At 56.0% G+C, this 10,792-nt stretch overlaps 2 protein-coding genes across 2 annotated transcripts; one reads left to right on the top strand and one right to left on the bottom strand.

Annotated features, from left to right (window-relative positions):
• Positions 1–556: 556 nt before the first annotated feature.
• HPD (4-hydroxyphenylpyruvate dioxygenase) lies at positions 557–6,577 on the bottom strand (the record flags this gene model as incomplete). The annotated part of the gene is made up of 14 exons (XM_080355628.1): positions 557–667; positions 807–923; positions 1,069–1,191; positions 1,851–1,922; positions 2,191–2,353; positions 2,519–2,596; positions 2,729–2,832; positions 2,945–3,034; positions 3,144–3,226; positions 3,312–3,354; positions 3,537–3,641; positions 4,326–4,388; positions 5,169–5,195; positions 6,464–6,577. The coding sequence occupies 14 exons, from the start codon at positions 6,575–6,577 to the stop codon at positions 557–559; spliced, it is 1,293 nt and encodes a 430-aa protein (XP_080211754.1).
• PSMD9 (proteasome 26S subunit, non-ATPase 9) lies at positions 6,520–9,958 on the top strand. The gene is made up of 6 exons (XM_080355487.1): positions 6,520–6,686; positions 6,766–6,868; positions 7,614–7,801; positions 8,253–8,354; positions 8,680–8,768; positions 9,117–9,958. Exons 1-6 carry the CDS (start codon positions 6,576–6,578, stop codon positions 9,142–9,144), a joined length of 621 nt encoding a protein of 206 aa, XP_080211613.1. The 5' UTR covers positions 6,520–6,575; the 3' UTR covers positions 9,145–9,958.
• The last annotated feature ends 834 nt before the right edge of the window (positions 9,959–10,792 follow it).

Genomic DNA, 10,792 nt, shown 5'->3' on the forward strand with positions numbered 1-10,792 from the left:
TAGAGCAAGGCTGCGTTGTCTTAGGAAGGCTGAAATACAGAAATGTGATTAAGTCTCATTCCTGAGTGTTGTAGCTACTCTAAAATCAAGTGTTTAATCCCAGCAAATTTGAATTCAAGATTGAGTCTAAAAGCAATTAAAATCTTACAAAGAGAGGCAAACGCCTCCATGCTTTCCTCTCCCAGCTTCCCATGCAGCTAAAATTAACAGAAAATTTTGGATAGACTGAATTTAAGCTCTCCCAGTTGTTTCTTCTGTCTTCCTCCGTAGCTGCATGTCTTTGGCACATGCCTCAAGTCTGCCCTTTGTTAGGAATTCAGTGGTTTGGATCAGATTAAACTGCTTTTCAAGAGCCTGTTTGCTATTTCCCACGCTCCCTCTCCCTAGAAGTCACCGGAGGGCAGCGTCGGGATGGGTGTTGAGTCCTTTTACATCTCCAACTTGGCAGCAGCTTCCCAGGGTTTATGACACTTAGATCTGGGCTATTTACCAAAACATGAGCTATTTCCCAGTTCGTTTGTGAACCAGCTCATGAGAGCGGCATTTTTGCCATCCTCTAGATGTGCTTGGTCTCCCCGTTGGGCTCCAGGATGGTCAGGTTTCCTCTTGCGTCTTGATCCATTTCTATTGCTTCAAACAAAGACTTGAAGTTCCCGGCGCCGAAGCCCTGCGGAGATGACAACGTTACAGACACGGGCACGGGCAGCGGGTTCCTCAGCTCCGAAGCGGCTGGGAAAGAGCAGCAGACGGTACTTGGTGGCCCCAAGGTCTCAAAGCCAAGATCATGGCGCGATCCTCAAACCAACCTGGTGGTTGTGCCGCTGGATGACCTCCAGAAAGAGCGTGGGTCTGTCTTGAACTGGTTTGGTGAAGATCTGGAGCAAGTAGCCTTTCTCATCAAAATCCACCAGGATTTTCAGCTCCTGGAGAAAAGAAAGAAGGCGACAGCTCAAAGACCCACAGAAGAGCAAAGGGATCCCCCTGTATCGCCCTCATCCCTGCAGAACGTTGTGGGGAGCCGATCCAGCCCTGGGCAAACCTTTTCCCTCTCAGGCCGGCCTGACTCACCGCCAGCTTGTCAATGTTCTCCTTCACGTTGATTTTGGCCGTTTTCAGCCGCTGCCGCAGCATCTGGTAGTAGCTGGAGGGCACGTCCATGAACTGCACGCCCCGCTGCTTCAGGTTGGTGATCTGCAAGGCAGGGGAGACCGTGGCGTGGGTCGGGCTCGGGGCTCATCTCTGGTTTGTGCCAAGAGGATGGCTCGGGACGGATGGTGTTGGGAGGCAGGGCGGTGCTTTCCCATGACGTTGGCCAACCTCGTGCATGGCCACCTGTCCCACCTTCTGACTTCGGGCACCAGGAGCAGGAGGGCCGAGATGCCCTCTCCAGGCAATGCAGAGAGTTGGCCATTGCACAAGGATCTTCATCCCACCCTGACCCCCAAACACCTCTGGAGGAGCCCAAAGCCAAGTGCTCAGTCCGGAGCAGCATCTGCCCCAGGCGAAGGTGGGTGATGTGCTATGGTGGCTCAGCCCCACTAGCCACCCTCAAGGACAGCACGTGCCATCGGGGTCCCTGCAGACCCCGGCTGCTTGAGCTGGAGGGACGGGCATCTACCAGCAGCTCACAGATGCGGGCAAGTCCCTTCCCATCCGCTCACTGAGCAGTTAATCCTGGTTGTGAGATGATCACAGCACAAAGCCCACTCAGCCTGCCCGTGGCCTCGTACACCGACAGTTGTCATTGGGGTCACCCCCACTGTGGCTACAACCATTGGGGTCACCCCTTGTGCCGAGGACGGTGCCCAGCAGGACGGGATGGGACAGGGCGCTGCCGGGGGTGCACTCACCGCCGAGATGATGTCGGAGGTGTTCAGCGCGATGTGCTGGACTCCAGCTCCTCCATAGTAGTCGATATATTCCTGCATGGAAAAAATGTCACCACGTTAGTGACAGCACAGCTACAGCGTGCAAAGGGCTGGGTGTGAAAGCAGAGCCAGCTCAGGGACACCATGAAATGAAAAAAGACACTCTTGGTGAGATTGGGGATAAACGATCTCTGTGCTGGTGGCTCCCCAGGACTTGATAGCCCTTGGCAAACCCGAGCAGGGCCAAGCAGCCACCACAGCACAGCTTTTCCTTCACCAAAGCGGGGGCAGCCTGATGGATCAACTGCTGGCGTGTGCTCACCTGAATCTGGGATTTCTTCTTGCCAAATGCCGGCTCATTAATGGGCATCTTAATGGTCTCTTCGTAGTTAGTGACCACGATGGAGCGCAGGGCGCTGAACTCGGTGTGCAGCTGCTTGTCGTCCACTGACCAGAAGCGGTGGAAGAGCAGGTTCTTCTGGTACCTGCCCAGGCCACAGAGGGCACCATCAAGTCCCTCGCTCCATCCCCGCACTAATGAAGCTCTGCTCTGGCTTAATTAGTCTCAGCCATCACCATCGCAAGCGGTGAGACCAGCAGAGCCGTGCTGCTGCTCCATCCCGCCTCCCGCCCGCCCTCCCCGCTCTTACCACTCTGCCACCGGGACCATCTGGAGGTCGGGCTGGTTCCCCACGACGTGGTCGATGAAGCTGAGCTTGGCACTGGGTCTGTGGGGAAAGCCGGGTGGTTCTCAGCCGGGCTCGAGGGCGCCCTCAGCGTGAGGGGCTCCGCTGGGGTGGTGGGGACCCGTCCGGCTCTTGGGTGGCGGAGCCGAGCGGGACCCTCTGCAGAGCACTCACAGCTTCGGCAGCAGCGGGTCCTTGAAGAGCGGGGGGTGGTACCCAGGTAGGAAGAGGCCCTTGTAGTTGAGCTTTTCTATCAAGGTGTGGGTGGTGTCACCGTACTGCAAGAGGGAGGAAAGCGGTTGCGTGGTGGCCCTGGTTTTTCAGGGGTCTCCTGTGTCCATTGACCCTGCTCCAGCACGAGGGCTCAGAGGCAGCCGTCCTGCCACTTACCGTCTGGATCACCGCGAACTTCACCTTCCCGAACTTGTCCTCCTCCACCCAGGGCTCCTTCACCACCATGGCTCCGCTCTCCTTGGCTTTCTGGGCAGAAGGACAGAGACCCCATCCTGCCGCAGCTCCCGCAGGCCCGTCCCCACCTCCCCTCGCCGTTTCGGGGTGCTGCGCGGGAGGGAGCAGAGGGGCTGCCCACCTGCACAATGAAGTCGCAGTCCTCCACTTCGAAGGCGACGTCCTTCACCCCATCACCGTGCTTCACCAGGTGCTCCCCCATCTCTGCACGGAGCAAGAGCAGCCCCAGGCGTGAGCAGAAGCACTTTGCTGCACCATCTCCCTCTCCATCCCACCCCGTGGTACCTACCCTCATTCCCCGGGTTGAGAGCGGACGAGAGAACAAACACGATCTGGCGAGGAAGAGGAGGAGAGGTGAGGGATGAAGACGTGGCGGTGCCCCCAGGCTGGGGCAGACGCACCACAGGACTGGGGTTTAATGGTGCAAATGGGCTTTGGCAGCACCCACACACCTGACACCAGCTCGTCTGCCCCCCACCCTCAGCCACCTCTGGAGGGTGCATCAGCCCCTCACCTTGTCCTGCTTGACGACGTGTGAGACGACCTCCCTGCTGCCGGTCTCCAGCCCCCGGTACGCCAGCTCCTCGAAGCCCAGCTTGTTGCAGTAGTAGGATGCAGCCTGTGGGGCATGTGAGAGCCGTACCTGGTGAGGCTGTGGTGCCGGTGACCCCCGGTTCCCGTGGGGCTCCCCCCGGCCAGGGCGGCACCGACAGCCCCTGGGGAACGGCCAGCACGTGTGCAAGTGTGTGCATGTGTGTGTGTGCAGGAGCAGCCGAGCTGCTCTGCTTCCCTCCAGCAGCCCGGGAGGAGCTGGCAGAGGTGAGAAAGGGCCCATAACGGGGGAAAAAGCCCAGACTCAGTGGAAAGTGTCTGCAGAGCCCTCCTGCACCTATGGTGGCCGGGGGAGGCAGCGAGCCCCACCGAGCGAGGAGCATTCCTGCCTGTCTGCTGTTCATCTGGGAGCTTGGGCAGAAAGCAACTCGGGTTTGAAGCACAGGGATGTTGACTCCCCAGCAGTGACGGGGAGCAGCCACCGCCGCGCCTCGTCACCGCAGGCTGGTGGCGGCTCCCGCTGTGCCACACGTGCCGCTCTGCGCTGTCCGGGCCCCTCCCGCGCACCCCCGGGCAGCCCCTCGCCTTGTGCAAGAGCCCCCAAGGCCGCGGGGGAGGCTGTGCCAGTGGACACAGGCGCTGACCCAGGGACGGGCTTTGGACGCCGGCACAGCCCCCCTGGCAGCCAATGACCGGAGCGGCCGCCCCGTCCTGGCACCCACCGCTCTGCCCGCCTGCCGCCGCCTCTCACCTGCTTGGCATTGCCCACCCAGAAGGTGATGGAGTGGAAATGGATGAAGCGGCCTCGCAGGGGCTAAAGGGAAGGGAAAACAGAGCTGAGAGCTGCCGCAGCCTTTCCCGCGGCGTCGCTCGTTGCTGGATCAGCGAGGAGTGACAGCCGCGACCCTGCAAATCTCCTGCGAACGCATCCGAGTTAAGCGAGTGGAACCACGGCTGCTGCCCTGAAACAGCGATTTTTCAAAGCACTTTGAGGTCAGGTCCTGCAGGATCCTGCTCTGCGCGGTGGAAGGTGCAGAGTCCCGACTCACGAGGGGCCATGTTGGTGCTGGTGCTCCCGGTGCTCCCTGCAAGCGGCTTCGGCAGAGGCACAACCCCCGCGAGCATTGCTGCCTTAAAGATCAATTCTCAACCCCAAACACTCTTACACAACTGCCAGCGCTGGCACGAATTCCCCTTCGACCCGTTCCTGTGGCCTTGGCTCCCAGCTGCGATGCACACTGACCGGCAGCTTCGAGAGCATTTTTTGGGGAAAAAGGTGGCGAATAGGTGCAGCATTTGGAAATAAATATTGCAATGAATTAGGATTCTGCTTAGGCACCAAGTCTGGCTGGAAAAACCCATCGTCTCCCATTTGTCACTCTCCTTGCAAACCAGAACGAAAAAGGAAAAAATGTCATCATTAATGGCAATTTACAACAAGGAACCATGTCCTGTGTGGCCCAACTAGGGAGAAATTCTATTTCTGATTTCACCAGGTGGTAAACGAGTAAGGAACGAATATTATTTGCACTAACATGGCTGATGTTTCATACCAGACAACAGGGCAGTACCATAGACCCAAAACACCTCTTACCTTTTCTCCCTTGTCTGTATAAGTCGTCTGAAAGAGAGAATCAGAAAAGAGAGACGTTAGCGGAGCAGGAAGGTACCTCGGCCCCCAGAGAGCTGGAATCCAAAGGTCAGTGTACGAGGAAAGCTCTTCTGCACGACTTCCAGCAGAGTCGCCAAAAATTCTGAATTCAAGCAGAGATTAAACGCAGTAAAGCTCCCAAGACATCCCGCACCGTCCAGCCCCGGCCATTTGATTCAATTCCCATCCGCTGCCTCTCACCATTTTTGTGACCTGGCGATGTGAGAGTGATGAAGCGAGTGGGAGTCCAAGAGGGCATTTAATATAGCGGTGGGGTGGGGAAAGCTCCTCCTCGGCTCCACCTTCTCCTACCCCCAACTCAAAGTGACGTGTTTGGTTTGGGCTGGGAACTCCCAGCGCTGCCCCACAGGTGGCTTTGCCAGGGCCATGTCACAGTGTCCTGTGCAGGCCTGGTTGTGGCACAGGGTTAAATGCATAGGGTGACGAGTGTGCAAGTGTGCAAGGCTGTGTGGCACAGGCGCCTGCTGACCCCACAGCAAAACCTCCTGTCCCCGTGCACACCAGGCCGGTAGCGGGGTGACATAACCGCACACCCCCCGGCCCTCCCACCTGTCCCTGGGGACATTCACCCCTTCGCAGGGACATTTCCAGTCTGGGCCAACCTGAACCAGGGCAGTTGGGTCACACGCGAGGTGCAGCCGGGTGTGCGGTGTCTGTGCCTGGGGCCACGTGGTGCCACCTTCAGCTCCGGTGACCCAGCGCTGCAGGGGACACAAAATGTGGGAGCAGCAGGAGGGGACGGGGGCTGCCCTGCCGTGGGGTCCACCAGTGCACAAACACCCCATGGCTGGAAGGGGGATGCCGGGGGGGGGCGAAAAGGACAAGCGCAGGGTGCTTGAGTGGGTGTCAGGGCTGTGGTGGTGGGGTTGTGTCCCCTGGGGTCAAACGCCCAACTGGGGCACAGGCTGGGGAGAGGTGGGCAACGGGGACATGGGACACCCCTGTGTCACCACATCACTGTCACAGCTGTGTCACCCCATGTCATTGCCACTGCTGTGTCACCATGTGGCACCGCCACTGCTGTGTCACCCTGTGTCACCGTCACACGGTACTGCTCCCTGGCACCATCACACCCGTATCACCCCCCGACACCCACCCCGCGCTGCAGCGCCACCGCGCTGGCCCCGCCCAACGCTGCTGGCCACGCCCCCGCAGTGCTGACCCCGCCTCCCGCGACATCAACACCAGCGGCGCTGACCCCGCCCCGAGACACAGACCCCGCCTCCAAGGCACAGACCCCGCCCTTCGTGGGCGGTGCTTCCGCCGGCGGCCCCGCCCCGCCGCCAGTGACGCCTTTTCCCGCAGCCGGCGGCGCGGCCCGTGTCAGCCATGGCGGATCCCGGCGGGAGCCGCCCGGTCACCGTCAGCGACGTGCAGCAGCTGGTGAAGCGCAAGGACGAGATCGAGGCGCAGATCAAGGCCTACTACGAGCTGCTGGGGGTCAGTGCGGGGGGTTGCGGGGCGCGGGGCCGGCCCGCGGCGCCGGTTCGCAGCCCCACGGCCGCCTCTTCCCACGCAGCAAAAGGGCGTCGGGATGACGGAGCCGCTGGTGGACGCGGAGGATTTTCCCCGGGGCGACATCGACATCTACGAAGTGCGAACCGCCCGGCACAACATCATCTGTGAGTGCTGGGGCGGGGGGGCCCGTGTCCTGCGGGGAGTGACCCGGCAGCCCCGGGTGTGCTGGAAACCGGCGTGTGCTGCGGCAATGAACACCCTGTCAGCAACCACAGCTGTTGAAGTACCGCAAGCAACGTGTCGTTCTGCCTGTTTATCGCAATTCTTGAAAAAAGTAAAGCCGGGATTGCGCTGAGTTGGGTTTTCAGTTATTCTGCTCTGTCTGTGGCTGATGGGGGTCGGCTTAGTCAGGAAAACGCTTTTGTCCGCGCGTTGTTGCAGCGACATTGGAATTGTGCTTCTGCTGTGGAGCCCTTTGGGATTCGTGAAATACGGTGAAGTGTTTTTGTAGAATAAGCTTTGGGTAAAAAAAAGCTTGGTGTTTATTTCTTCCCAGGGTTACCCTGTGCCCCGTCTTTGGGGGTGGCTCCTGCTCTAGGTACATGAGTGTGTGACTTGATAGAAAAGAGGCTTTGGCTGCTCGGTGATTTCTGGGTGATGGTCCTTGTGTGTTTGTTGACGTTTGTAGCGTGGTTTTCTGTGTTTGTAACTCCATCAGCTTGGGGGCTGTGTGAGCAGGGCTGGCGCCAGGACCCAGCAGGCACGACAGCGGAAGGTTATTACAACCCATGGCCAGCATCTCAGACACCCCAAATACCATTTTCTGCCCAGCTGCAGAGTGCGTGCTGAGAAAGAACCCAGAGGTGTAACTCGCTTCCACTCCCTGTGTGCTAATGGTGTCACCCGCAGGTCTGCAGAATGACCACAAGGCTCTGATGAAGCAGGTGGAGGAAGCTCTTCACCAGCTGCACGCCCGGGAGAAGGAGAAACGCGCCAGGGATGAGGCGGAGGCGCTGGCCGAGGCCATGAGCCAGAGCCAGCCGCGGGCCTTTGCCAGGGTGAACGCGGTGACGCCGGGGTCTCCTGCCAGTATCTCGGTAAGTTGGGGGGTCTGACAGCCCGTCAGAAAGCTCATTCTGGACCTAGACAGAAAACACAGCAGGTGGCTTTCTCTGTCGCTTGTTAGTAAGTTGGAGGTTTGATTAGTGTTCCCCCCCCACCCCCTTTTTTTTTTGGTCACACTGGGAAGTCCTGTGAATAGATCAGTCGCTGTATGGAAATGAGATGAGTGCTCTCAGCTGTATCGTCGTACCAAACAGCTCCTCACTGACCATTTGACCCTTAGTACTTCTCTTCCCATAAAGCAGGACAGAGGAATGAGTACTTACTACTTTCTAAGGACATGGAGAAGGTGTAGAGCAGTCCAGTTGCCTGAGCAGTGAGAAGAAGAGTGTCAGAGCACACCTTCAGGGTGCAGGGCGATGCTCCTGTGATATTACCTGTCTTTGGAGAAGGCAGATACTCATTTCTCTTCTATATCTTGTCCAGGGACTTCAGGTTGATGATGAAATTGTGGAGTTTGGTTCTGTCAACATCAACAACTTCCAGAACCTTCAGAACATCGCCACAGTGGTGCAGCATAGCGAAGGGGTGAGCTCGTTTCTGAGTAACTGTGTTCTCTTGCCTGTTTCTTAGCCACAGGTTTAGAATCTCCATGTCAGAAACAGCGTCAGATTTAGTCGGTGCTGTCGGAGCCTTGTTCTCTCACAGCATTGAGCTAATTGCTGCTGGATAGAAGGGAGCAGAGCGGTGTGTGCTCTTCGCTGTGAGGATCGTGTTGTCTGTTCTCCCCGGGAGCTCCCTCCAGCCGGCTGCATTGCTGTGCCGCCCTCGTGGCCTGGCCAGAGAAGCTGCCGCACCTTGGGAAGTTGTCATCTTTTATCCTTATATATATTTTTTGTTTTCTCCCTTTCAGAGGCCTCTGAGCGTGACTGTGATCCGCAGCGGCAGGAAAGTGCACGTGGGGCTGACTCCGAAGCGCTGGGCCGGGAAGGGTCTCTTGGGGTAAGCTGCTGTTCTGCTCACTGGAGCAAATGAGGCTTTTCCCAGCTCGGAGCACGTCTCCTGCAGCCGGGCCAGCTCTGGGCTTTGCTCTTGGTGTGTGTTGCTGCCCGCTCTGGATGTCACTGGCGGGTACCAGCTGAGAGCTGGAGGATGATGGTTTTGCACAGCGATACGGGGAGGCGAGTTGTGTCACACGTGAGCACAGGGGTAAAGTCTCTGTGGTATTTGTTTGGTGGAGGAAACAAAAAGAGGAGGGTTGTGGTGGGTCTGACTGATGCCGGGTCGTATCTTCTGCGCCTGTTTGAGAACTGAGACATTAATGTTTCCTTCTACCCTCTTCTTTTCCAGCTGCAATATCATTCCCTTGCAGAGATGACCATTGTGTGGAAAACAATAAAGCCGAAGTTTGTGCCTGCTTTCTGGACTCTGATCTGGTTTGAAAACTTCCCTACATGTTTTTGCTGAAACAAATATTTTGGAGGCTGTGAGCGCCGAGTGCCTGACTCGCAGGGTCTGAGCAGGTTCTGGTAGAGCGGGGCCTGCCCGCAATTCGGAATTGCACGGGCTTGTCACGGGTGGCTTGTAGAGTTGCAAGATGTGTCTTCTCATCTCTTACTCCTATCAGTTTGGAATGAGGCTGTAGAGACACAAACGTCATTTGATACAGGCTCTAAAGAGCATGAAATGGTCTTGATGCTCTTGATGACAACAGAACATTCCTTTTTCCTTTTGTTTTATTTTTCCCCTGCAATTCCTCACTGAACATCTTGTAATAAATGCTAAAAAGTCCCGGAGCACTGTTTTGTGTCTATAATAGTAGATCACAGTCAAGAAATATACAAGTTTGATACTTTATCTTCCCTTTCAAAAGATACTTTATCTTTTGAAATCACTAAATGTGATGAAAGAATTTTTGAAACACCTAATTATTTTAATTTAATGAGATAAGGAATAGGGATGATAATTTTAGTTTGCTTTAATTTTAGTATTTTATATGGTTATGATACAAGTGCTCCTGCCTTGGTGGATTTTTATTTTTGATGTGGTTTTGTTTATTTCTGGTAGTTGGTTTTGGGGTGTATCAGCTATTCAAGGGGATTTCTGAGATGACTGGTTTGTTGTAAGCTTGTTCCCTGTTGAACTTCAAAATATGCTTCTGAATCAATAAAACTGAGTAAGGCCTCTCTCCATTCTTGTAGAAGTTGTTATTTTGGGCAATAATTGTGGGCTGTGTTGGGTGGGTGAGACACGATCTGCGCAGACACAGTGATGAGCCCCTGGCTTTCCAGAGCTGAAGCCCAGGGAAGGTTGGAGTCTTTTATTAGTGCTTCATAAGCAGGTTGTGGCACAAGTAACATCACATGTAATGAGCAATTTTGTTATAACTGTTATTAACTAGACCTGAACTAGACTGAAAAAGTGGGCTAAACCTCAGAATCGCTCACCTGGGGCTCTGTGTTACATTGAGTAGGTTTCCTCTTTTGGTATTTCAAGCGTTTGTGTTTCAGCACACAGTCCAACAGAACAAATCCCATTGAAATGGTGAAGTTTCAAAGCAAAGCTCCTTGAGCGGTGATTCCTGCAGCTTCGCGGTGCTGCGGAGACAGCATCCTCAGATGAGGTTATCTAGATAACTCCCATCCAGCACAGCCTCTCCCTGCTCTGCCTTCGCTGTTCTTGTTTTGTTCTTTTGATAAATGTTTAAAAGGCTGAAACGTGGTGCTGTGTTGCTCAATCTCTTCTCTTGATGGATGGCTGAGCATGGGAGGTGTTTGGGGTCCCTCTGTCCCAGTGTATCCTGACTCGGTTTACCAGTGCAGGTCTCAGGTTAAACCTGTGCTGCCGACCACCCCGCACTGTGACCCACACAGGCCATGGCAGCTCCTAAATCCGCTGTGAAATCCCACTGGGAAGCAGCATCTTGTCCCTGTCTGTAGTTACAAGGTGAGTACCCCCGTGGGGTTGTTCTGTAGGAGCGATGGGTCTCTGGGTGGGACCACAGTGCCAAAAGACTTGTGTAAAAC

Source organism: Nesoenas mayeri (genome assembly GCF_963082525.1).
Source record: "Nesoenas mayeri genome assembly, chromosome: 17".
In the NCBI taxonomy this organism is placed as follows: domain Eukaryota; kingdom Metazoa; phylum Chordata; class Aves; order Columbiformes; family Columbidae; genus Nesoenas; species Nesoenas mayeri.